General features: G+C 36.8%; 1 protein-coding gene across 8 annotated transcripts in view; it reads left to right on the plus strand.

Annotated features, from left to right (window-relative positions):
* Nucleotides 1–27,928, plus strand: part of GARNL3 (GTPase activating Rap/RanGAP domain like 3) — a 64,355-nt gene that overhangs the window by 21,303 nt on the left and 15,124 nt on the right. For 6 of the 8 annotated variants that reach the window (XM_067309220.1, XM_067309226.1, XM_067309222.1 and 3 more), the window contains 14 exons: nucleotides 2,125–2,188; nucleotides 2,464–2,490; nucleotides 2,895–2,970; nucleotides 3,633–3,731; nucleotides 4,357–4,460; nucleotides 5,702–5,810; nucleotides 8,920–8,965; nucleotides 13,424–13,530; nucleotides 14,424–14,545; nucleotides 15,362–15,466; nucleotides 18,447–18,521; nucleotides 19,353–19,464; nucleotides 20,187–20,285; nucleotides 27,135–27,251. In XM_067309220.1, the coding sequence (XP_067165321.1) occupies nucleotides 2,125–2,188; nucleotides 2,464–2,490; nucleotides 2,895–2,970; nucleotides 3,633–3,731; nucleotides 4,357–4,460; nucleotides 5,702–5,810; nucleotides 8,920–8,965; nucleotides 13,424–13,530; nucleotides 14,424–14,545; nucleotides 15,362–15,466; nucleotides 18,447–18,521; nucleotides 19,353–19,464; nucleotides 20,187–20,285; nucleotides 27,135–27,251 (1,262 nt within the window). The remainder of the gene's footprint in view (nucleotides 1–2,124; nucleotides 2,189–2,463; nucleotides 2,491–2,894; nucleotides 2,971–3,632; nucleotides 3,732–4,356; nucleotides 4,461–5,701; nucleotides 5,811–8,919; nucleotides 8,966–13,423; nucleotides 13,531–14,423; nucleotides 14,546–15,361; nucleotides 15,467–18,446; nucleotides 18,522–19,352; nucleotides 19,465–20,186; nucleotides 20,286–27,134; nucleotides 27,252–27,928) is intronic. The other 2 variants (XM_067309221.1, XM_067309224.1) reach the window with 1 other exon arrangement.

Consider the following 27,928-nt stretch of genomic DNA (forward strand, 5'->3'; position numbering starts at 1 on the left):
CATCATGTTGGAGTCATAAATATCTCATTCTACATAGAATAACTGCTCATTACTGAGCCATTATTATAAACTAGGGTCATACTATACAAAGATAAAGGTTAAAAAAAATTAGCTACAGGCAGCTGGTCAGTTGGAAAAATTGCTGTTACAGCTAAACCTCTAAAACAAAGCTGTAGGCAGGTCAAGAAAAGTTCAGACAGAGCATGCCTGATAAACCTCAGTCCTGAGGCTTTGGAAACGCACTGCAAAGCTGAGTCATTACTTGGTTTGTTAAGTGTTCTACATAATTCATATAAAACACAAACCTATAATAATTGCTAAATTACCATTATAATGTGTAGAGCCAAGTTCAGAATTCTGGCAGCTAAAAAAACCCCCTATCCACAAGCTCCACAATGGAGAAACATATTTGTTCCTTCATCTCCCTCCGAGTCCGATAGAGTAAGCTGTACGCACCTGAAGCTTAAGGCTGGCAACAACTACTGAGTAAGATTCTTCTGGCAGGCTGTGTATCTTGGCTCCTCAGGCTTACCTCAGAGTTTGTTGTTTGCATAGCAGCTTCATCTGTCCCTAGTTATAGCTGGAGTCACAGCAAGCAAAGTCACATGCTTAGAGAGTGATAGGGCTCTCCAGAAAAATATAGAACAATAAGCTAAATATCTATTATAGTTACCTGAGTAAAAAATATAACTAATTAGAGTCGTAGGATCATAATATATGTACCTCAAAAACCTGTTTTGTCCTGCTCTAGGTCTGCATTTCTTTAAGTCAGAGGCAGACAATTATAATCAGGTTGTTAAATTTAGCTGATGTAGCTGGTTTGTCTAGAAAATAGACGCTCACCTTTTCCTTAGACATTGGGATGAGTTTGGCTTCGTTTGCCAAATCCTTTCAGGATTGTTTGTTAATGAAATTCTGTGGATCGAGAGGGAAATAAAATGGCTTTGAGCTCCTTTATGCGCTTGGGATCATGGTGAGTAGTGTGCCTTCCTTCAGATGCTGTAAGAAAAAAAAGAAAAATATCTAGCCTTGAGTGATAGGACACATCACTCAGAAGTGCACAGTAGGCAGTTCAGAAAAATTCAAACTGTTATCACAGTTATTTTCTCCAGTTGCTATCTCCAGCAGTCTCTGCTTCTGCCTGCTTTTCCTAGGGTTTGTGCCACCTGTGATCAGCTAGATGAATGTCCAGCTGATCCAGATGAAGGAGATCCTTTTGTGCACTCGGGCTTAAACTTAATGCTCTTCTCTGAGTATCTTTTGCTTTTAGGGTCCTTAAGCTTACCCCTGAGCTGACTGGTATTCCTTTGACATCTCACCCTGTATACAACCAGTGTGAATGTAGGTACAGAACTGTCTGTCTCAAAGAAATCTTTGTAAATGAATTGGACCATTTAAATGCCTTTCAAAAGGGACTAAAGTAAATGCTGTCTGTATTGTGATCTAGCACAAACAACAATGGAAAGATCCATCAGATTCCACCACCCCAGTAGTTCACTGTGCCCCATACAGACTGCATTTTGCAGTGTGTGATGTGCTGCACAGTTCTGTAAATTAATGCTAGGAGAAAGTATAGCAAAATAATATTAAATGTAGCAACATGGATTGGGAAAAAATGTTGTATATTGTATCTTTCTGCTTATTGAGGTAGTTGATCTTGTTTCTTATTTAAGTAACTTTTTTCTGTTTTTCTGTTTGTGGATCTTTGATATGTAAATTTATTGTTAAAATGCTTTTTTTTTTTATTTGACTTGCCTGTATTATTTCAGAAGAGAGAGAAGAAGAGTTTACAAAACTAAACAGCTTACTGAGTCATTCTAAAATGCTCACAATGAGTATGCATAAAGCCAAAGTGAAGGGTGATGGAATAAAGGTTTGTGCTTTATAAGTAAACGCAGTAAATTTAAACCGGATGTCCATGCAGTATCTTATTCATTTCTGTTTTTAAAAGCAAAAAGAAGTTCAGGAAAACTTGGAGGTTAGTGTTATGGAAAATAAATAGTTATTCCACAAAGCATGCAATGAGAGAGGCCCTTTGACCAGTTCCTTCTGTAACCAGTTAGTGTATTAATGTTGAAATGTATCTCTTCCCTGCTGTGAAATAATATTTCAGTTGCATTTCAGTGCTATGAGTCTTGACAAGTTTGAGAAGAGCCCAAGGGAAATTCTTCATCCTGAGATACAAAAGGTAAGAGGTGACTTTTTCTTCTTTTTGGTAATTTTTCTTTATTATTTTCTGGAAAAAATAAGTCATTAAGTGCAAATGCTACTAGTTTCTTTACTGCAGTAGCATGATAATAATTGTGAGTAGGATCATGTGATATTACAAAGTAAACTTTCTTTATCATTTCAGTTGAACTGTCCACTTCAAAAGAAAACTTAAATATACAAGGGTGTAATCATTTTATTTGTGTTTTCCTTAATAAAAGTGTTTTAAACACTTTTTTTTTTTTTTTTAAACAGGATTTGTTGGTTCTTGAAGAGCAAGAGGTAAATGTGAACTTACCACTCCTGGCTCACCAGCCTGTTCAATGAATATAGCTTTGCATTTGAAATAGTTGCACTGATGTGTTTGTGGGAACTTAGGAATTGATCACTTATTGCAGTAAAAAATGTAAGATTAGTTTTCAACATATAAAGTCAAAAATCATTTTAAGTACCATTGTGAAAGTTAAATGTATATAATAAAATTCATAATCTATGGTCAAAGGTAAATTACTAGGTAAAAAATGAGTATCTGTTACTCTAGTATGTAAAGGAGTTGTATGAGATGTGTATTCCTATACACAGGATGTATACATAGATACATATATACAAATTCTTAGAGAAAACATTATTTTAGGTCTTTTTTCTGTTTGCCTGTTTATCATAAAATCTCTGGTTTTATTTCTCAGGGATCTGTAAATTTTAAATTTGGAGTCCTTTATGCTAAGGATGGGCAGCTTACAGATGATGAAATGTTCAGCAATGGTGAGTTTTTCCACTTTTTTCTTAATTGTTTTATTCATCCAAATAAAAAATGTGGGATAGTGCCAGGTACTGCGCAAGTGGAAACCAAAAGGGAGATGATGAATATGCCAGCAGTAGTTTTGTTAGGTTTTCGCGTTCATGTTAGGTGAAAAAATGGAGCGTAGAATCTTCTAGCTCTATAAAAGGTTGGTACAGGAAACCTGCTGTTACAACTTGAAGGATATTGAAATTTCCTTTCTAGAAATAGACTATACAACATAAGATTAAAAACAAAAGAAAAACAATAAGGGGAGGCAACTCTTCTTAAGTGTGAAATGTCACTCTTGTTTCTTGATCTTTCATTCTTAAGTTTTTGCATTGTGATGACATTCTTCTATGTTCTTGGACAGTGCCCTGGAGTTAGCAAGAGAGGTCACTGTTTAATGACACATGGTGAACCCTTTTCTGTCATTCTGCAAGGCTGGATAAAGATATATATATAATATATATAAAGAAAGAAGGCTTGGATGACAGGAGGAGAAAATAATTCAGCTGAAACTCTCATTTCTGCCTGTAATTGTGTGTTACTGGGAGCAGGACCTGTTTCTGTATATTAATCTTCAGTAGCAGCTCTATTAGTACATGCACTTTTCATTCCTAACGTTTTTCCCCTCTATGTGTAGAAACTGGAAGTGAAAGCTTTCAAAGATTTTTGGGTCTCATGGGCGACAAAATTACTTTGAAAGGCTGGACAGGCTACAGAGGAGGACTGGACACCAAAAGTAAGAATTCACTGAAGCAAGGAAGTACATGTTTTTGCTTACTGTATGCACATATTGTGTGTATAGTAAAAATAATACAGCCTCGAAACAGACTTCCTCAGGTGCATGCTAAATGCTCTGTTTCACCAGGAAAAAGTCAAGCAGGTTAGCTTAAATCATTGGTATGGAATGCAGTGGAAGAAAAGTTTTCATATGACCTGTGTTTTAAGGTGAACAATTTCACTTTATATTGTAATGGAGTAGATCAGAGACAGGCTGGACTCTGTAGAGTGGAATCAAATAACAGTATCACTTTACAGAATTACGCTCTTCAAGAACCTGACATGTTACTTGCCTCATGATGTTAGGGCATCATGACTTGAAGAACCACGCATGATTGCAGGTGGTTAGGTAAAGGATGTCATAGGTTTTTAACTGTGTGAATATGCAGATTAGGTTGCAAACATGGGTTCAGGCGCAGGGAAAACGTGCAACGTGGACATATTCTAAAATGTGTTTAGCCAGAAATGGTGAATCAGAAAAAGGGATGACTAAAGAAGGTATGGTGGTAGGCCCTGAAATATTTTCTAATCCTTAGAAAATCTAAAAGGCATATTCCTGCTTTGAATGTTGTCTTCCTTTGCAGATGATACAACAGGATCCTTTTCCATCTATACAGTTTATCAAGGGCATGAAATTATGTTCCATGTTTCAACCATGCTACCGTATTCTAGAGAGAACAAGCAGCAGGTACATGGTTTTTATTATTTTTATTATTATTTAGTAAATCAAAAACTCCAAAACTCTTTTAAGTAAAGTAGGGGCTATTTTTGCTTGTTAATATTTTAGAAATATAAGACTCGAGACTTTTGCTATTTTTTCCCCTCAAAATTATACCTAATGCTGAGAATTTTCTAATGTTTGTTGTGAAGATACTGCATCTCATCTTCTCTATTATGGTAGAAAAGACACTTGTGAAGATCAGTTTTAAATCAATCAATATTTACATTCAAGTATTTTATTATTTTAATGACTTGTAGAATTCTGCTGCAAATATCATGGCCTCAAAGATTTTAGGAAGGTTGGAAATTAGAGTTAAATATGAATAGTCAGAATACTCACATACATAACATAGAACTCCTAATCAGTTGTTAATGTAGCTTGAAGGAAATTTCCCTTGTGAGCATGTAAATAACTGTGCCAAGCTTTGTGTATTCCCTGTGAAGCACTGCTGTTACCCTCTCAGAGATAAAGAAGTAGGTGAGTACTTGGGTACTTGTGCAAAGATGCTCTTGTCTGTTGCTTGAACCTTTCTATGTATTATAAGAAAATAATATATACATTTATACAATGTATACGTAAGCATATGCATTTACCTGTACATTAGACATCAACAGTGATCTCTCTGAAATTGTTTGCAAATTACTTGTTTCGTTGTTTTCTTTTTTAAGCAATAGTTATGTATTAGAATAATGTAATTAGATGATATAAATAATTTTAGTGTCATCTTTTAATTTCCATGTCAGTTTTTTCATGCTTTTGCCTTTGACTGATGGCAAGATCACAGCAGAAACTGGAGGCCAATCAGGAAGTTTATTCTTTTTAAATAGTGACACAACATCAGGGTTTTTCCCCTTTTATTTCAAGCGGTGGATTTGCTTTTTTGGAATGTTAGGTGTTCCATGCCCAACTCATGAATATCAGTGTTTTGCCAACTTTAAAATATGCAATAGCTGCTGTTTGAACAGCTGCCTTATATGTGCAACGTACAACACCCATGTTTAGTGCCATGCCATTGGTGTATTTACTTGGTTATAGCTAAATAATAATTTTTTATTGGCTTCAATCATATTGACCATACTTTCTCTTAAGATTTTTATTTCCCTTACCAGCTGTGTATGCAGTTTAGGAATGTTGTATTTCATTGTTCTCTCACAGAATTGTCAAGGCATTGATCTCATTCAAGTCATTGTGTTTGTCCTTTTTTTCAGGTAGAAAGGAAGAGACATATCGGAAATGACATTGTCACTATCGTGTTTCAGGAAGGAGAAGAGTCTTCTCCAGCATTCAAGCCATCCATGATTCGCTCTCATTTTACACGTATCTTTTTCCTTATATTTTCTTGTGGGTACTTTTTTTTTTTTTAAGGATAATATTACTTTTAATCCTCCCCTAACTCCTTCTGATATGCTATTTATGGAAGGGAAAAGTATTTTCTGAAGACAATTGCATTATTACATTCTTTATGTTTGGCTGCTTGATTAGGAATCTTAGTTTGCTATTTAAATTTTTTTTTTACTTTGAACCACTCACAAGACTAGAAAGTTAAAACAGGAATATGATTTTAAATCTTATTTTTATTACAAACACTTGTTTGAATCCTTTTACAACTTAAATTTCATACATTCCATAAAATATAAATTCAGAAAATATTTAAGTTAATGATGTGTATTAATTTTGCATTAACTCCTGAATGTTGCCTTTTAATGTCTAGAAGCTGTTTAGATATTTATGTGTTTCAGTTCAGTGGTTCTCAAATCTTTTGGACAATAAACCACCATCCATCCTAAAAATTTATCACAGCCTATCTTTCTCAAACTTTCTGTTGAAAACATTGTGAAGACAATATGGATCCAAAAACCAGCAGCCAGTCACTTGGGACCACTTATCACGGGATCACACCAGTGGTCCATAGATCACAATCTGGGATCTCTTAGTCTAGATGGAATGAGATATGTAACTAAAGAAGAAAAAGCTGAATTCTATCCATGTTCTGTTACTAGGATTTTAAAAATGATCACAAAGCTTACGACTTCTAACCTGATTCTCATGCTGACTTCTTACTATTGTTAGAACTTTCACGCTAGCTTCATCCATGGGTTGTCTTACCTTTTAGATTTAAGCTCTTAATGGATGGAAAAAGCTTCTAGAACAAAAAAAAAAATTCCACATAAAAATCTTTAGATATTACAGCAACATAAATATTGTTACTAAGAAGTGTTAACTGAGTATCTCTGATACTCTTTACCTGAGTTATCAGCATTAGTAAAAAGGGAATAATTCTTCTCACATTGCTGTTGGGAGGACTAGTTATGATGCAGTTTATATGTTGCACTCTTTTGAATTTTAACAAACATTTCAAGGTTCAAAAGCCTCACTGGGCATGGGGTGTCTGACACCAATTCGTCTTGGGCGATACCGACATCCCCTGTTGTCCACCTGCCTCTCGTTCTTTAGTGATGGATGTGGGCTAAGTGCTAGGCTTATTGCACACTGAAGTGGTAAGTTAAGCCACAACTATCTTCCCTTATCCTGTTAACAAAGATGCTGACCAAACCTAGAAGAAGACCTTTTCAAAAGAGAAAGAGATACTTGCCTGTTAACGTGGTGCCTCTGCACAAAGGAGGTAGTTCTCCACAGCTTTACTTGTTTTTTTGTTATTGTGAGTTTGAGGGGGGTGTGTGTGTAAAGAGATTAAGGAGCTCCACGTTGGTGTTCTAACATCATTATGTAACTTGGAAGTGCTTCTGAGCTAGTGTGAAGGCTCACATGACTGTCGTATATGCATAGCGAGAAAGTGTCTGGAGCCCTGGCCTTACACTCTGAATCCGTGACACAGCGATTTGTTGGCAGCTTTTTTGTCATTTAAGAAACCTTTTGAAGTTAATGCAGAGTGAAGGAGCTGATGCATTGAAAACACTCAGCAGAACACTCCAATGGTGAGGTGTTGTTCTGGTCCTGGATACCCTTCTGAAAGGTCAGGCCTGTTTGAGGGGACTTTACTTTCCCTCAGGGACATGACTGTCCCATTGAGTAGGAGCCTTATTCAGAAATGTACCTAGTATCTGCAATTTCAGGGAATTGCTCTCCTTTATCTGAATCAAGTTCTTGCTTTCATAGTGAGTTGGGGCATATGTTCTCTAAATCCATAAGAACTTGTAATCATTTAGGTCACTGTAAGTAATCCACAGCTGGTCTGTGGAGTTATATCATCTTCCTGATGTTTTCAGTTAACTGTAGCCAGGGAAAAAAGTGTCCCCAAGAAGTCCTGAGGGTCAGCAGTGGTCAGTGTCAAATATAGTGTTAGCAGCACTTCCTACTCACTTTCTTGCATACTCTAGCACCCCTTTTTTATTATTTCTACAGTAGGAAAAATTAAACTTGCAGATATCGCAAAGTGCTGCTCCACGTAGGAATGATAGCTGCTGTAACATGGATAAGGTTACATGATCCTATGCTTAGCAGGCTTAGATGGTTTGCCGTGTGTCGTCTGTGGGTAGGACTGAGATGCCAAATAAAGGCATCTTGTTTCATTTTAGATGTCCCAGCATATCTGAAATGTCTGTACAGGTCTGGCAGATATGACACAGGGCCTACAGGAGATATGTGCCCTTTTTGGAATGGCGGCTGGAGACGAGGCAGTATACTCTCAGACATCTTAAATAGCACTGGATGCTTATGCTGAAACAATTGAATCCCGTCATAAATCTTTTTTATTGTGCAGTCTCCAGTGTTGGTGGTCACAACTACTGGCAAAGATCTCTTCATTCTATCTGGAACAAACTACAGCCCATTAAGCTATTCAGACTTACGTTTTATTGAACACTGTTTATAAGGACTGAAAAGCTTAGATACAGCGTTAAGGAAATCTGCCAAAGCAAGAAATCTCTAACCGATTCCATAAAAATATCTCACAAGGCATAAGGATTTCTCTGTTTTTTGCCTAGGTTTGACCTAAGTTATGAATCAAGACTGGTAATAGATCTTTGTGCATTCCCACTTCACATTACTTCTTTTCTCTATTTTCTTGTGATTCTGTTAGCTGAATTATTTTGTGGGAGTCTTTTCTTCAATGGAAGTTTCAGCATAAGCAACATTCAGAATGAATATATTTTTAAATTAAAATCAATGGAGAGAATTTTTAATCACAAATACAAAACTACATGGCATACCTTATGATTCCTATAATGGCTAGAAATTTGTGTTTGTGGTAATAGCTCAGTTTTTTAAATTATTGTTCGAACACAAACTTTTGTATGAGACCTCCTTCACACTAGCAAAATATGCATAGTCTAGAATATTTTATGTCTTTACATTAATTCATATATTTGACCATTATTGAATCTGCTTTTGTTACAGAAAAAATAATTTATTAAAATACAAGTGAGCTTCAGTAGTACTGGATTAATTTCCTTAACTAGCGTGGCAGATATTTTTGCCTTGGTGAGATATAATAAGCAGAATGATAGTTACAGGTAGGTGCTGATCACAACAAATTTCTTCACATTAAATTTCTAATGGGGTAGAGTTAATGGGTAAACATTTTGTATTATCCACCTGTTTGTATGCCAGGAAGCAAAAAGAAGTTTTAAAACTGAAGGGTAATATAGACCTGGATGCAGATGGCTGTAAACTGACTATTAATTATATGTTTCTACCCATCAGAATAATGACATTCTGGAATAGATTCAAGTTAAGTTGGCAAAACAAAACTACTTTTTAGGTAAAATGTAACAAAATGATGGAAGATATGTGTGCAAGGTTCTGACCTGCTGATGTCAACAAGACATAGTGAAGTACATATATGATGAGGTTAATCAGATATGATGTTGTGATAACCAAGGCCTAGTTCCTAACATGTTTGTATTCAGTTGTAGTTAAGCAAACAAGTTCATTTTTACTGACTTTGAGTAGCAGATGTACAGTTGGACATTGTGTACCTAAAACCTAGTGAAGCTTTGCTGGTAAATAATGTGTTCTTCATCTCTTTCTCAGTTAGCTGTGGGAGGCATGTGCTGCCCAAGTCTGAGTCTGTTTGGCCTCACCAGAATCTGAACAGCAAGCACTTCTGCCACCTAGTGCCTAGGCTTTAATGCACAATGTGGCTTTTGCCACATAGTTCGTCCCACCTGTTTGCTTGAGATTAATGGTGAGATGTCAGAGATACCTGTCAGTGTGAAAAAAGCAGAATGGCAGCAGGGTGGCATTGCCCGAGCACATGGAAGGGTTTCAGCTTGGGCTTGACCCAAATAAGTAGTAAAGAGAAATAAAAAAGCCACCTTATGGCTAAGAACGAGTGCTACGGTTCTCAGTACAGGGCATAGACTTGCTACTGTTATTTCTGCTTTACAAAGTACCACTAATGCCTGGAGTAATCCCTCTTCTATTGGAAGTATGCTAAATCATTTACTGCTTCAACTAGGCCAAAGAGAAATGGGAGGATTGCTTTCACGTTCAGGTAGACCTCTAAGGACAGGATTGGGCAGGTTTGAAATCACTGCCAGCTCAGATGCTAAATTCTCTGGCTAAGGAATTTGCATTAAGAAACCAAAATATTTGTTTTACACAGCGCTAGACAGGAAATTTTGAAGCATGAAATGAAAATTGTGCCTTAAACTGGAACATCTGTGTATCTCTGTACTACACCAAATCAGAAATAAACACTTGGGAAGATGGAAGGGGAAGACAGTCTGTTAGGCTCTGGATGCGTATTCCTAGTGACTGTGTGAGCCTGCACAGCTAAAGTTGTTATTTAGCAAAATTTTAAACTGTTTGCAAATCATTATACCCCATGTTTGCAGGACCAAGCTGAATATTGGCCATGTTTGGTCTGCTCCTTTGAGGCGAACTTCTAGTTTGCAGTGAAAAGAAAGGAACTGTGCACAGTGTAGTCTTGGAAATGGCTTCTGGGAATACAGGGCCCTTAGGTAGTCTGGTTTTATTTCTTCCTTCCTTGTTGATTCCATGACTTTGAGGACTCAGGCAGATTGCAAAAGAGACCAGCAATATCCCTTGCACTGATCACCTGGCACTAGTGCTTTTTTGGGCATCCTGTGTCATTCTGACAACTAAGTATTATAGTACAAGTGTTGAAGGTATTCTTTCAGCCTCTCCTTCAAAGCACAATACAGACGAGTGGTACCAGCCATGCTCCATGGTTTCAGAAGTTGCTGCTCAGATCTGATCACTTGGTTCCAACCATTCCAGCATATGTAAATTTTGGGTTGCTTTGGAGGTTTTTTATACTTCACAGGTTGAGCTATCTTCATGGTCATCTGTTCTTCTTGCTGCAGTACAGTTAACAGTATGTTGATTATCTCAGAGTTACAGGACCAACTAAACCTTCTTGCCTAGCTCCCAAACTTGATCATTATCAGTAAAAGTCTGGTGCTTCTTGTGCAGCTGAACTGCAATTTCAACTACTTACATGTTACTTGAGATCATCTACAGTGTAAATGTGGAAATGCACAAGAATGTGGAGAGGAGAAGAAAGTGGATTATTATTAATTGGATTTCTTCAAGAGAGATTGCTCATATATACATGTGATTTCATCTGTCTTACCCTCTTTTCTTGAGTCCCTTAATATTAGGGAGTCTCTATTTTGGGACATGCTGGAAGAGAAGGCTCACACCATCCTTCTTATTCTTGATGCAGAGTATAAGAGACAAAGCATGTATATGCCAAATAGGTCTGGAAGCTGAAAGTCTACAAGCCTGAGTGCTTGAGATGTATTCATATCCACAGAGGGGATATATATGAATAAGTACATCTCACAAGAATTTTTCACTAGAAATAACTTTCTTTTTAATATAGCTAAGCAGAAAATTAAATCTTGATTCAGTAACATGAGAGAAATACATATTATTATTTGTTCAGTATCCCGTTAAATCTAGCTCAAGGGGAGAATCCAGAACTGTGACTGTTACACTGCATGATACTTCAGTTGTTATTTGTTAGGGTTTTTTTCCTTCATATTTATATCTAAGGCTTGTTTTGGGAAATGTTGGTAGTGCGGTTTAGAAAGGAGGTAGTTATATTTTGCCTTAAGATTTTGAGAGTACCTCGTGGCATTGTTTTTCAATTGATTGTCCACCTGTTTGCTTTTCATAAACTAGCATCCCAAGTTTGTGAGAGGCACAGAGCATGCTCATAATTCCAGTGTGCGGAGCAAGCTTTGTTGCTTCTTTTCTTCTTGTCGTCTTGCTCTGGGATAGAAACGTGGGCGTCCATCCCTATTTAGGCTTTAAGAGGTTAGAGCTATTGTTCTAATTGTAAGCTAATAGTCACTAGATAAGCTAGCCAAGTTCGACGTTTTTAAAGTTGCTTTTTATTTGGAAAAGAGAGTAGCAATAAACAGGATAAAGTTGCCTTTCTCACTCTAAGTAACTGACTGGTTTTACTAGATCAGTCAGGCTTATTCCTTACTTGCTTCATTCAGCCGGTCTTAACACGTTATCCCATAGTGCATACCACAGTATTTTTGCCTAGTATGATATGCTTCACTACAGGATTGATCTTTTGTTTTTGTTTTTTTTTCTTTCCAGATATGCAGTCTCCACATTTGGTCTCAGTGTACTTCAGCTTGGCTTAATTACATTTCTCTGCCCCATCACCTCAGGCCAGTGGGCCTGCTGTTCCTTCTGTCACTTTTCCATGAGGACAATCTTCCAAGTGGCCAAAATCTCAGACAAGAGAAATAGGAGTCTAGGCTTTTGAGACAGGTTTTCCTTGTTTCACAGGCCATGCCACTGTGAGGTCTGACCCTGAATTTCTGCTTAGAATGACTTTAATTTTATATTAATAAAGAAATTTATTGTTTGGTTTGGTTATGTTTTCCCCTTCCAATTCATTCTGCACTAGCCAAGGAACATTTCACACCTTGGGTAGGGATAAATGATTGCTTTTTACCTGGATTGAATAAGGTGGATATAGGGCATCTCTGAGGTTGTGTCTTGAATCTGTGAAACAGGTACTAGGATGATCAATATTCCTGCAGCAATTGAAATGTAATACAGCATTTCAGATTGTATATGCAGCTTTCATGAAAAAAGACCGTTTGAATATATTAGAATCCATTTGACCCAAGACCAGGCAACCTCTGCTGCTTTTTGAACAAGCAAATTCTGACTAGTTTGTATAACAGTGAAGTGGGGTTGAATATATAATGTTACCACTCACCTTACTGTGACCTGTATCAGCTCCATATGCTGCTTGGATGATCTTTGTCTGAGTGCTAGCTTATAGTGAAGAAAATTATGCAGACTGTTACTTGAAAAATCAAAGAATGATTGCTTTCCTTAAAAAAGCTATGGTTTGCTGAGCATGTTGTATGCACAGATTTGGTGATTCATTCTTGCTGTGCTTGATTCTTTATGGTTCAAAAAAACTCAACAGGTTCAACTGTCATGTAAGCCATTTTGACTCCTGCTTCCTCAGCAAAAGTGAATTAGCTATTCCCAAGATACAGGTTCAGCTGTAGTAGCTATCATTATTTAGAAAGAATCAAATCTTTCATGCATGTGGTGAAGGCATAGGAAAGGTGGAAATCTACAAGGAGAACACATTTTGTGGGTAACTAACTGTTCTTTTACAGCTTACTTTGTTTGAAAACGACTGGATTTTGTCAATACCAGTAAGAGCATTGTTCTGTGAGTAGATTTACAAAGTTCTGTTGTAACTGTTAGTATCCCAGTGTTAATTCACGTAAAGGATGCAGAACTTTGGTCTGAGCGAATAGTTCTGTGCCCATTTATGAGTGTTTTTTTTTTTTTGTTTTGTTTTGTTTTTTTGTTATTAGACCCATGGAAGTTCTTACCTAACACATGCCCTGATAACAGTTTCTAGTTTTTGCTTCTGTTTTGAATAGTGTCTGTTAAAATGGTGGGTTTTGAATGTGACTTTCAATACAAATAAAGAGCTGTTCTTTCAATAGGCTGAAAATATTTTCAGAAGAAAGTGTTCCTCTCTTTGGGCCTCCCCTTCCATCCCCGCCTGTGTTTACAAATCACCAGGAATTCAGGGATTTTGTGTTAGTGAAATGTAAGTCAATTTTTCTTCTGCTAGAAACACTTTTTTAATAAGTGCTCTAATAAATTGAAAATCAAAATGCTTAGGGTGTGGTAAATTGTAAACACGTTTTCCTGTGTATGCCACAGTTTTGTGCAGATTTTTTTTCCCCCCAAATTCTTAAGAGTAGATGGGATGTCAGTTCTATCAAACTGTTCCACTCAGGTTGACAAAAAAATGAATTTCTATGCAGCTGTGCTTCTCAGACTGCTAGATCCAAACTGACCTTTACATTTTCAGAATGTGTAGCCATATTTAGCTTTGCGTTTTCTTAAGGGCCTTGGAGATTTGGAAGAATTTATAATGCTGTTAGATATATTTAGTAATAAAAGGTGTTAGGTTAACAGCTCGGAAAACCTGGAAGGATAAGCTTTTCTGAATGCATGCTGTGTGGGCAATAGTAAGTTTTAGCACCATTAAGATTTTTTTTAGTTCTGCAGTGATTCAGTTCTAGATTTCACTGATCTTTACTTACCCTTCTAAATCAGCCAGAAAGAGGTCTTTGGGACCTGATTGTGATAATTACAATTAAACATCTACCCGACAGGAGCTTGTCTGATAACTCATTTCACATACATTACTAAAAAATATTTAAATTAGTTTAGTACTTAAATTGAGTAGAAGTCTATGCCTTTAATTTTTGTATCAGTTAGGAGGTTATTGGGATGACTTGTAGAATTCTATTATTTTTCTTTTTTACCCTTTTAAGCTTCAGAGATTGTTATTTACTCAAATGTGGGTGAAAAGGGAAACAAATCCAAATTACTCATGAAGAAACAAGTATTTTTATACAGAGGCAACTTAGAGTCAGTGAAAGGTAGCAAAGTCTTTTTAAGTAATTATCTTCTTTTCTTACCTTATTTTAGTAATAAACGGGGAAAAAGCCACCTTGGAAACCCCAACGTTTGCTCAGAAACGTCAACGCACTCTAGACATGCTGATTCGCTCTTTATACCAGGACTTGATGCCTGATCTACACAAGGTAAATGTAAGTCATAAATGATCTCTGTACCCCTCATATACCTGCTCCTGCTCTCATTAGTACATTGAATGTTCGGTTGCTTAAAAAGACAACCATCCTGATGAGCACTGAATTGCATACACTAGGCTAAATATTAATTGGCATCTAATTTATTTTATAATTATATGAAAGTTGTCAGAAAGTCCTTTCAGGATAGAACGCTTCATGCATTTAGTTAATAACAGGAGAAGATGTAATTCTCTACAGAGAAGCATAACAATGTTGTACTTTTTATAATCTTACCTTTGATAAGGGAATAGGAAAGTTAGGCTCTGAAGATTCAGAACAGGTATTAGTCTATTCACCATTAAAAACTGCGCTTACTTGTTACGTTATGTGTAAATTTGGATCATTTTTACCCTTGGGTAACCATGAGATAACTTCATTCTAGAATGATAGACTTACTCCTGAGGTGATTCTTAACCAAGAAAAGAGAAGTTCAGCACTTGTAAAATTAATGATTTTTTCCCCCTGTCAATTTTTCTTAGTTAAATAGGGCTGCTTAAACTTTTTTTTTAATAAACATATTAATGTCTGCAGTCTTTATTATGATCTTACAGAATGTAACATTGATAAATGCTGACACGTTGAAAAGTAAAGCAGTAAAGGATTGAAGGAGTTGTGATTTCTGTTCTCTGAAAAGCTATACAGTTAGGTTCATCATGACAGGAAAATACCCCCAAAGGACAGAAAATTTAAGTGATATCAGATTAAATTAACCAAAAAAAGAAAAAAGAAAACTTTTGGTTCAGTAAAAAAAAAAAAAAACTTTTCCTGTTTTAGAACATGCTCAATAGGAGGTCCTTTAGTGATGTGTTACCAGAGTCCCCAAAATCAACACGGAAAAAAGAGGAAGCTCGGCAAGCAGAATTTGTCCGTCTTGGTCAGGTAGGCTCAATTTAGGAAGTATGTGTCTATGTTTAGAAAGACTGTGTCACCCATCCTATTATAACTTGATTAGTGTACAGAGTTATGTCAGGGCTTAATGCAATTCTCTCTGGTCAGAAATAGTTCTGTAGTATTAACCTATGTTAAAGTAAAATATGAATAAAAGTATTTATCTGTAACATCTCAGATAGACAACACAGTTGCAAATATTTTTATAAAATACATAAATGGAAAGCACAGTTGGAAAAATTGTCCTTTAGGATCAAACCTAAATGGTCTGTCCCTTTTTTGTACAGCAGATGATTTCTGTCTCCAGGCAGAAAAATGCTCTGTCTTTCTCTGTGCTTTGGAGAGAAGTACTCTTTCATGGAGTTCTTGCGTAGGTTCCATTAAGATTGAATTTCTTAAAATGTACTTATCACTAGCTTAGTCAGGAAGAAGTTTTGACAGTTCTGCTAAATCAGAGATTGCCCCACATCTTTGAAGATGAAGGTGTTTGAACAGATCAGACACTGCCTCCAATCTTCTGTGGGCTTATTAACATCTTGATCCAATGAGGAGTAAAACTTCCTGATGATGTGGATAGCGCAGATTCACAAAACAGGCTGATCTGATCTAACAGTTTATTGCAGCTGAAAAAGATAACGTCTATGCCCATCAGTTCCCTTGTCCCTTCCTCCTTGTCTCTTCTTGATCCTGGACTGGTTACGTGGTTCTGCTGTTTATGTTAAGAATACCTCTAGTCTTAGCTGATTTAACTCACTGACCCAGCAGGAAACTAAACTAGAAAAACAAAGAAAAAACTGCAACACTTCCCCTGCCTCATCCCCATTTTTCATCCAAATTAGTAAACTGAGTTAAATCATGGAAGAGTCTGACAAGTTCCGGATCCAGTAAAAGGCAGAGAATGGAGCCAGATGGTTAAGAGCAAGAGAGGGAGAAGCAAGGCCTCCTTCTCTGGTGGCAATGATCTGATAGATTAAGGCTGTAATTCTATGAGCAGCTGAGCCAAAGTGTGCATTTCAGCTCAAAGTATGCACTGTCTTTGAATGTATATTTTTATATGCTTCTAAACTGAAGAACATATTTGATACAAATGTATTTGTAGAATTAATACCAGCAGTTCATAACTGCCTCTTAATTGGCACACCACCAAACAGCCACTTTACAAAAACAGACTCGATCTTTGGGGGATTCCGTAACAGTTATTCAGTAAGAATGAATTTTTCAACAAGCCTTTAAAAGGAAGCTATTTCATAGGACTTTTGATTTCTTTCTTGAATATGTTACTTGATCAATATTGTTTCCTGTTACTAACAACAGACCTTTGAAGTTCAGGTGCTCTCCCTACTGTACTGTTGCATGCCAGAAATATACTGGATAATGATTTTACAGTGAAGAACATCTCTTCCAAAAGATTACGTAGCAGTACCAGCTTAAGATCAGTCTGTGGAAGCTGGCGCAAAGGAATCTCAGGGCTGTTAAAGCTTGCATTGGCAGTACTGCAAGGTCTTTTCTTCCATATTTTGCCCACACCTCCCCCAACCACCTTGAAATAGCTTGCAACTCTAGACAGACATCAAAATAAAAGTAAATGTGTTTTTAATATTCAGAAAGAAATAACAAATAAATAATTTCCTGGGTTTGCTAATTACAGAATTTACAGAAATGAAAGAAAACCATGGTTCTCTAAAGTACAGAGACCTATGAGCTTGGTTATCCCCCAGTTAAAAGCTATTAAGATACTCACGTAGCAAACGTAACTGAGAACAGTTCTTAAACAAGACTTCCATCTTAGGCATGGTCTTCTTCAAAGGGAAACCCAATATGTGGGTTAACACATGGGTTTACGCTTATTTTTTTTTCTTGGAGCTTCTCTTCACATTTAAATGTTTCCCTTTGCTGAAAGTTTTCCTCAAATTTACAGACTATATGTTTGAACAGTGTAGCATGTCTTTCAAGTAGTTTGTGATCATTCTTGCCTACCTCTGTGAATGTGTCTGTCCCTTAGTTATAGCCAGTTTTTTCAGACAGAAAACAAAACTCACTGATGACTGGCTCAGCAGTGCATTTAAACTATGTATTCATTGTCAAGAAGATGACTACTAGTGACTGGTGTAGTTCACATGTTAATGCAATTAAGTATTTCATACATCTCTATAAACTGACAGCCATGCTTAATGCAAATGTGCAAATAGTGCATGCAGCTCAATACCACCATTTGATGGAGACTATACGTGATGGTGGGCAAACTTTAGGGCAGTGAAGTTGGGGTATGTGGTTTCTAAACTTTGCATTAAAGGATGCTGTGACAATTTCATGTGTCCTTGCTTTATAGGAACAATGGATTTTGGTCTGCCTGTAAAGATCTTTAGCATTGAAGGTGTATAGGATACCTTAAATAGGCTTATTCTGTATCTCACTGAAACTTTGTTTATATAGTATTTCTCTAGAACTCTTAGCCCTTTCAGAATCAGCACACTTCTAGTTATTCATAGTTGAAGAATCTGTGATACTGTGGCAGTATGTCTTTGGCATCCCACAACAATGTATATATGGTTTCACTTAGTGTGTGATCTTGCAAATGAAAGGTCAGCTTGTATAACTGATATGAGGACCCGATATCCAGCTAATAAAAAGAATGAATTGTGACTAGCTTGTATCATTTGAAGTGTTTTGTTTTGTTTAATTTTTTTTCTGTTACTATGTTTGACATTTCTTTTAGGTTTTTAAGCTTCTGTTTTTTGGGCGGGGGGGGAGAGTATGTTTTGGCTGAGCAGATATCTAGCAGCCCACTAGTGACTAGTGCGGTCTTTGTCCAAGATATAAGGAATACTGCTTCTTGTCTGAGAATATTACTTAAAACTTAATAGTAATTCTAAGCTGGAACTACTTTGTAGTCCTAAATTGTCCTTTCCTTATAGTTTTGGTATTACTGACAAAAACTCAATTTAAGTAAAGCATCTGTTTTGTGTATTAGGCTTTGAAATTGAAAACCACTGTGAAAGGGGATGCCCCAACTAACTTGGCAACCACAAGTCTTTGTAAAAAGGAGGTGAGTGTAACCATCTGTCTGACTAAGGAGAGTTACTAGAAACTGTGGCATTCTAAATGCCGTTGAGTATGTCATTGCATCTCAGTTCCATATACTGTTTACTTTTGTAATTAGGTGCTATTGCAGCAAAGATGTAATGCATAGTGTCAGAATGATTCTGCAGACAATATCCAATGAATAAAGGATGAATCTGGAGCTAGAAGCACTTCAAGTTTAAAGAAAGTAAAAATATTTTTATATCTGAGAATAGTTAATGAAAATTCCATATTTTTCCATATGCAATCATCTTTTAACTTCTCATCAAATTTAAAACAAAATTCAGTTATGTTTTTATTTCCAATGTAGTGCCAGATTTTTCCAGGGCATAGGGAGTGAAAGATAGAAAACCACACTTTCCTATGTGCATCTTACCACACTTTCCTATGTGCATCTTACCACACTTTCCTATGTGCATCTTACCACACTTTCCTATGTGCATCTTATATACAGTAGCATCAGAAGTGCTTGTAGAATTTCAGAGCTAATATTTAATATTTGGTGGGGGGGACCTTGGGAGGTAAGTAGTGAGCTGAATATCAGTTGCATGGGTTTTGGTTCCAGTACTCCAGAAATGTAGCTGATTAGTCTTCCAAGCCAGCTGATAGGGAGAATATTTCCTCTGTAAGAAAACAAACTAAATTCTGATGTCTCAAATTCAAAAAATATACTGTTGAGTAATATATGTTGCCAAAAATATCTATGTTATTACTTGTCACTGTATATCACATTTTGTGTCTTTATGATCTCTATTTCCTAGTGTACTTAATATGTATACCTTATGTTACTTCATAGCCTTGGGAGTCCCAGTCTTTCTGCAGCAATTTTCCTCATGAGGTTGTCTGTGCGGATTCTTGGGGCCAATCCTTGCTAGTTTCTACAGATGCTGGCATCTTGTTAGTAGATGGTTAGTAAATGATCCAGTGTTTTTATGTCAATTATTTACGTATCTGACCAAATTCCTGAAAATGTATGTTCATAAACTCTGTTCAGGTGTTGGCAGCTCTTCAATTATAAAGATAGTTACCAATCCAAGTGAATTTATTATGTTTATGTAACCTAGTTGCAAAAATTCTCTCTGCACCAGAATCAAGCCATATCAGGGAACCAATTCTAATGCATATTTCTGAATGCTTTGTTATTTCCAACACCGTTTTCTTGACTATCTGAAAAGACTTATGAAATCAAATGCAAGCTCAAGGAGTATCTACATGTTCTGTCTGGATTTCGTAGTCCCTGATGATACTAGTTGAAGCCAAAGGCTTATGTGGCAAAGAAAGCCTGATACTTCCCTAGCAATGATTTTTTCCTAGTTTGACTCCTTATCCTTTGTGGGCCACGTAGGGCTGTCAGGACTGAGGGATGAAGTTAGTTCTCAGTGATTATTCTCAGACTTCCCAAAGGAAAGGTCCCTTTTACGCTTCAGCTGCATAATCTGATCCATGGCAATGATGAAACTCTCCCTTGAGGAAATATCAGCTGTGATAGTACAGTATACGTAGCAGATTTATGCAGGTTGTCTCATTTTTGTGAGAAAAGAATAAGGCTTTTATTACAAGAATGAAATAGTTCAAAACCACTGACTAGCAAATTGCAGAATTTTAAAGAAAATGTATGTTTCTTTTTTAGATGGTCAACCTTTGGTACAAGTATTTGATAAAACTCTCCAAATAAAGCAGATGCATGTGCTGGAAGCGCTGGATCTTTTGATTGCCAGAACAGACAAAGGTAGGAGAAGTCCCTGTTCCTTGATTCTAATATGAATGTTGTTGGCTCACTGTTATTCAGCAGACGCAACGGTAGAAGGGAATAGTTCAGCTATGTGTCTTAAAGAAGTGTGAAAAAATACTATAGGTTTTAATTCCTGCAGTACTAGGTTTATGCAGTCAGCTTTTGTCACATCACATAGCCATTACTGTTTTGTTGTTGATAGGTTTTAGAGTTTTTATTGTTTTCCTTTAGAGATCCTTCTACCTCTTTCCCTTTCCCCATTTCCTCTGGGCTGCTCAGACACTGTTTGGTTATGTGCAAGTCCCAGGGTTTTAGGCCCTGCATGTTTCATGAGGCAATCATGGCTGTCAGTGGCAAGTGTATTTGATGCTTCATTTAGAATAAGGGAGTACCTACAGCAGCTGTCACATACAGCTGATCTTTTCTTAAAAGGATGGGAAAAAATCCCTAGACACTCATGTCAGAAAGATTCGTGGTCCTGTTAAGGTGAACCTGGCACTGGTCATGTGGTGTATTTCTATTTAAAATTCCTGTGGTAGTTGCATCTTTGTTCCTGGAAAAAAAAACTTATCGTGACATACACAGGAAAAAATGCCATATTCCATCCCTGGGGTCCTCTTTGAAGACCTCTCAGAGCACAAAACTATCCCAAGTTCTGTAAGAGACAAATGTTGCCGTTTTGTGTTTAGGCGGGAGTATGTGTCCTCTTCAGGTTCCTGGTGACTGCTAAGCTCTGGTCAAGCCAGTATTTCCCTTCTCTTGCAATACATCTGGATCCGTATCCTAGTCTGTTCAGCAACCCGCATAGGCAAAAGCTCATTACGTAGGATCCTAAAGCCTTTTCCTAATCCTTCCTAACCCTTCAGCATCATCTGATAGGCCTTTTTGTCAGAACAGATGCTCCTGAATACCTCTGTTAGTGAGCTTAAATTAAGGCTTTACTGTTTCTAGCATAGAAGGTCATCTCTGGTGCATCACATTCTTTGCAGAAATTTTACATAAGACTATGTGAGGATGATCCTCATAAACCCTGACAGAGGCAGTGTTGGTTTTCTAGTCTGCAAATTCTGTTGCTTCCTTCTCCAAAAGGAGTAGACTACTTCATTTGTCAATTTCCACTTTTGCCTGGATTGCTGAAAAGCTTACCATTTACAGAAGGAGTGTTACCAGAATCAATAAAATATCCAAATTAACATCAGGAACCATTTCATTAGAGCCTGTTTTTCAAAAGAGAAGATTTTTTCCATCTGGCCGCATCCTCAATTGTTCTCATCCAGAATGTATATCCCAAACATCATAGAATTTCTGCAGAAAATAAATAGCATTCTTAATGAACTTGAATCATGTTCGACCTTGCTGCTATCTCAGCAATTCCTATTCTTTTGCAAGAAAGTAATTTAATCTTACCACTTGCAACAGGAAGATTTTTGGAAGAAACAAAAAGGATTTTTACCCATCTTTAAAACTGCCATGGAAAAAGGCAAAATGTGACAATTCTTTTAATTTACTTCTGATCCAGAGCTGATGCAGAAATTGGGAAGTAGTTTCTTCAGCCGCTGTTTGAAATCGGCACCCCTTGGAAATCACCTTAACTGGATTATATGTCCATTCAGTTATGCAAAAGGGTGGGAGGAAATTACTTATGCTGTAACTGTTCTACCAAATGTATTTTATTTGTATTTATGTTTTTCCCAAAACTCTGTGATTTGAAATTCACAAAGCAAACATACACATAAAGCAAGTACAAGATCTTTGTGTGTAACACAAAGAAAGTAATTATAATTTTTTTTTTTTTAATTACACTATGTTTGTTTGTTCAGTATTAGCTGAAGTTACATTTACCCAAACTTAGGGTAAAACATGGTTCCTTTGGTATCACTGGGATTTGCACAGTTTGTGTTCAGTAGGGCTAAGGCTTCATTTCAAAGTTTTCAATTTTTAATTTTTTTGAAATGTTTGTATTTCAGGATGAAATTTTTCATCCTTAGATACTCTGATATTAATAGTATGTCTGTCAGCGAAAATGTATCTTATGGCAAGTGAGAAAGTAGAAGCGTAAATAAGAAATCTTTGTAAATAAAACTTGTTAGTGATGTTGTTGGTGTGAGCTTTTCAGAAGCAAGGCAAAATAACCTCCACAGAATAGAAGAAAAAATCTAAAGGAGAATTTCATATTGAATGATACGTATATTTAATATTAAGCAAACATATAAGCAGAGCAACATATGAATGAACATAAAAGAAAACAAACATGGAAACAAAATCAGAAATGCCATAATACAAAATCAAATACATTTGACAGTAGACATAGAAAGTAACAAGAAAACATTTAGTGAGAACAAAGAAATTGTTGATTCACTACTCTGCCAGAGGGAGGGATGGTAAGGAGTAGGAAAGGAGAAGGACGCTGAGTGGGACAGTTAGTTGGAAATTTTTAAGTGAGTAAAATGTTTTTTAAATTGGCTGGTCCTGATGAAATTCACCCTGAGATGCTTGCAGAACTAGCTGAAACTCTCTGAAAGGCATTTGCAATGACCTTTGAACATACCTGGAGGAAGGGAGACATTTCTAAAGATCTGAAAAGGGTAGTTATATCTGAAGTTTTTGAAGGTTTGTGAAGCTGCTAGAACAGATCACTAAATTTAATAGTCAAACTGTTGTACTATTTAGTCAAACTTGATGAGAGAAAGATGTAGTGAGGCTTTTTGAGCAAGGAATTACTGGTATCAATTCATTACGCTTCAAATGTTTGATAAAGTCTTATCCTTTTTTAAAAAAAAAGGCGAAGATTTTTAACTCTTAATATGGATGCTTTCCTGAAAAATTTTTTTTTTTTTTTTAAAGACAGTTTTTAAACTTGCTAATATTCTGGCCTCCTATTTTGTATTTGTGTACCATATTGAAATTAAAATACGGGGCAGAATAAAAATCATACTTGCCCTTTCTTTTCAGAATATGCTTCAATCACCATTTTTGCCATCTGACCTTTTGGAGACCTTCTTCCTATTCCCAGGGTGACTGAAGTTGGCTGATACAGCAAAAATGGGAAAAATAATGAGTTAGATAAGCAAAAGTATACCCATACTGGGCTTGTAAACTAGTGTTAAAGGTTTCATGGGATTTTTAGCATATAGTGTTATATGTTATAAGCTTAACTTTTTAAGCACATACTTCAAGTGCATCCTCTGATGTACTTCAAGTGCATCAATGTGAAACAGTGACATTTTAAGACTCGAGCAGAAAAATTGAGGATGGTATATGAAATTGCTCATATAGAGTATAGCATTTCTGCAGCAATGATTTGTAACAGCCAGGCTCGAGATCACCTTCAGGCAGCTCTTTTAAGAAACAAGTGCTACTCCCACTGCTTTCTAGCATACCATACATTTCTGAGGGAGAGGAAATATCAACAGTGAAACCAGAGCTGAAGATAACACTATCAGCAAGAGCTCTTTCAGGTCAGCCTTTCGGGAGAAGAAGACGTTGAAGAAGTCACCAATACACCTGGTATCAATGATAGCAGCACAAATTGCTTTGGTAGCAATGATCCCTGTACTTATATTGATTAAATTTGATCCAGTAATGAGATATAAGGCCAGTGGAGCACAGAAATGGATCTGTTTTGTCATCCAAACACAGCTTTTCTGTTACAGCTTACTTTTCTGTTGGGGTAAGGGGGAAGGAGGAAGAGCTCCTTCACTTGTATGAATCAAGTCCATAGGAGGTAAAGAAAAACTGCAAAAAAGCTCAGATGATAGTCTGGCAGCTTTATAGGCAGCCACAGATATATCTAACACTGCAGCGGGGCTGTTTAGGAGGTCTGCAAAGCAGCTAGTATCCTGAAAGAGGTGTGAAGGATCCTAGAGGACATACCAGTCAAAGGGACAGAGCTCTTTTAAGTCGCAAGTAAAGGTGAAGATTTATGTCTGCTGAGAGGCATGCTCACTGTCGACCCATTGGGTTGCAGTCCCGTGACCTATGGGGATCTCTACCCGAATTCCTTTTTAAAAAAGCTTATTAAAACTAACCTCAGTGAAAGCAGAAGACATTGTTCTGCCTTAATAAAAATGCCTGCCAAAGGCAAAATTTATCATACTTGTCATTCTCTGTTGCACACACATAGCACCTTCCCAGAGATAAGAATGCCATGTTTCAGAGAAGCATAAAGGGTCCTCTGAAGTTTGCCATAACCCTCGGGGATCGTCTTGCTCTGCTCTGATTACTGTTTCAACCTTCAGAACAGACAACTAGATACTGAGTTGGTCATTGTCTGCCCATGGTCATCATCTTCCTTTTTGTATCTTACCTCCTATCTAGGTGTTTTTCATAGTTGCCTCATGTCAACATAAATTTATCTTATTGCTGTGTCTGGGGATCAAAGAAGAAGTTACTTAGAAATTCATGGAAGAGACTTAAAGTCATGATACTTTATTATATTGGAAGGAGGAGGGTCTTTTATCCTAGTCTAGAGCTTCGAAGATGGAACAAAAAACCCTCCAAAAATGACAGTGTTGAATTTAGATGGTAATGCATACTCCCAACTATGTCTGAAGGCTCACAACCTTTTTTTTTTTTTTTTTTTAATTTAAATAACATAGCCACTTAAATTGCCCAGAGAAAGTTCCTGAGGTTTGCTATAGGTACGGAATGTAGTGTTTTGGAATTGTCTGCATAACCAAGAATCCTCACAAATTATCTAGCTGAAATAGTTGCTCAGCTAGGAAGACTGAACACAGCAGTTAGCACTGGATGAACAAATGATTAGTCTGAGGCAGAATCTAGGAGAAAATGGTAATAAATTTAGAATAAACTTTTCTCAGTCCTGAATGGCTGCACTTTCTATTAGGTTGCAAAAAAAAAAAAAAAAAGCCATCTCTGATCTCATTGCATGTGATGGTAGTCATAAGAGTTACAGCTGATTCTAGACCAGAAAGGATGACCTTCCTTCAGCTTGTGGCAATAACTTCTTTAGCTTAAAATCAAAAGTGGTTGAAATGGAATAGGATTTTAGGGTACTAGGTCATACGTAGTTTTTTAGGTGTGTGATGGTGTTTGACAGCACTCACATGCAGCACCAAGAATTGTGCAGTAGTCTAGTCCATTGTAAGAATGGATGAGCAGGCATGTCCTTGTTTACATTTCTGGTTTCATAGAATTAAAATGTTGCATGAATTTGGTAGCTGCTCTTTATTCCTTTCTTAAAGCGAGATACCACAAATTTGTTAGGGACCTTAGATTGACAATAAGGGTCAGTTAGTTGCTAGACAGCTTAAGACAGCCATCCAGCTTTGGGTATGAGGGTTTAAATTTGCACCTTCCGAAAGCTGGCAATAAGCTGTAAGATTTCCTGAGCAGACAGCACCCAAAATCATTGCATCTAGCATACAAGACGTTAGCTGGTTAAGTGCCATGGATAAGGACAATTTCAAATATGGTAAGGAGATTCTCAGGTACAGTGGGAAATACCTTATAGACAGCCTTATTCATCAAGAATAAAAAGGTTTTGGAAATGTTACCAGGATCTAAAGCATGTAGTAGTTGACACACTGTACATCTACATCTTAGTTTACTTCTTGATAACTTGTTTGACATTCTAAACAGCTAATATATTCACTTTCTATGCCTTGCTATTTGTCTGACTATTAAGACTTGTCCCCACCGCAGCAATCTATATTTAGAATCTTTGCTTGTTTGAGAAATTTGCCTGTTTCTGAAATCATCACATTGTTATGTTGGAATAACTAACTGAACGCCACAAAGCAGAGTAAGTCCAAGCAGATACTGAATTGATGAGAGCAATAATACTGTCCCTGAACATTTGATTTAGCTAATGTTTTTCAGCCTTCCCTCCAAAAGGGTGAATGCTGCTTGCCATTCATTCTTCTTTCATTAACTCCACAAGCACACAAGAGAGGAATTACATATAGTTTGTTTTCCTTTAGTCAGTGTTGCCACTGAGAATTTGTCTCTCTCTGAGTCTGATTAAGCAATGTTTCAGATTGTCGTGGACCTAAGGAATGGTTTATGCTTTTTACTCTTTATACTTGCTACAGGAAAAGAAGGTGATTCAAAGGCCAGATTTTGCCCTCATGCATATTGATGTTCTATTGGAATGGAAGGCAGCATCCATTCTGATCTTGCTTTTGAATTTACAGTAGGATCCACCAGTGGGATCCACACTGTATGTTAAGAAAGCATGTTTAATTTTTCCAGCTATCCCAGCTAGTCCAGTAATGCTATACCAGTTACCACTAAAAGATACTACCTTTGTCTTACATGCATTTTAAGAAACTTAGTTTCTTATGTAAGAAATTATTCTTAACAGTTGCTCATGTCCAACTGAAAATAGTAGTGCATGATTTATTTATTTGTTTTGAACTTAGGGTTGTATTTTCCACTCGTCTCTACCTTTGTTGGAAACAAAAGGTTTAGCTATGGCAGTGAACACTGTGTTATTTTTGCAGTTGGAATATGCCTTGGAAATTTAAGTTGCTTAAATTTTGAAGAACTGACAAAGAAAACTAGTCTGCATCCAGAAGGTTTTCAAACTGTTGCAGGTTTCATGGTACTGTGAAGCTCTTACATTGTTCTCTGCTACAGCACCACCTGATGGGAGACTGCTACTGAACTGAAGGGTTTGAAATTGCAAAGACTAGACAGAGTTCACAAGCAGTCTTTCTTTGCTATGATGTTGTTGCTTATCCCCAGAAAGCAATTTGCTTTGTCGTAGCTCTTATGTCTGTGCCCTGCATGTTAGGTGCTGCTTCTCTTTGGAAATAATCATTTCAAACCACCACCATTTTTTTTTTTCCAACTTGCTGTTTCCTGGCTCTCTGCATCCTTCAGGGAAGGACTCTCGTCTCCTTGTCTTCAGACTGAGTGCTGTCCAAAAAGATATTGAAACAAAGCAGATGATAAGGAGCAAATATGACTGCAGAGAAAATAAACTGGAGAGAACAAAAGGTGATTTTTATTATTCTTTGATAAAAACATCCACTAAGGTATTGTGGCAGTAGTTGCCAGAGGTTTTATTAGTTCTCTTAAAGCTGTGGTAGTTATTCACCTTTAGTTTTGTTCCGGACAGTCAGTTCAAACTTTAAGCTTATATGTGAAAATAAGTTTGGATATAGTCCAGCGTGCCATTTGAGAACTTTGTAAAAAGTACCGAGTTACTTGGCAATTTCTGCTAAAGAAAAGCTCTAGAGAAAAATAGATATATTGCTTTCAGAATTGAGGGGTACACGAAGAATTATACAGGAATGCAAGACTAAAGTAAAGGTCACTGTAAGGGTGAGGAGCACTGGCAAATTTCTGTTAAAAAGTAGTGCTTAGAATAGTTTGGGTGTTGCAGGTTATTTTAGTAGATGTAAGCATTTTCTGATCTGCAGCAGCAAGCTTCTTTGGAAGGCTGGAACCTGCAGAATAGTAAAAATCCATGTATTTAGTCTTTTACTTGCAAATCTTAGAGAGTAAGGGGAAAACAATGAGATTTCAAAAAAGTCATAGCTTTTTGTCTTTTTCTAGAAGATAACGTTATAATGTTGGGGGGGTTGTAATTCTGTAATGCTGAAGTATCTTAGTCATGCATCAGAGCTGCATTATACTAACTGTTGTACAAATACAAAACAAAAAAGCAGGCC

Source organism: Apteryx mantelli, chromosome 21, assembly GCF_036417845.1.
Source record: "Apteryx mantelli isolate bAptMan1 chromosome 21, bAptMan1.hap1, whole genome shotgun sequence".
Lineage (NCBI taxonomy): Eukaryota > Metazoa > Chordata > Aves > Apterygiformes > Apterygidae > Apteryx > Apteryx mantelli.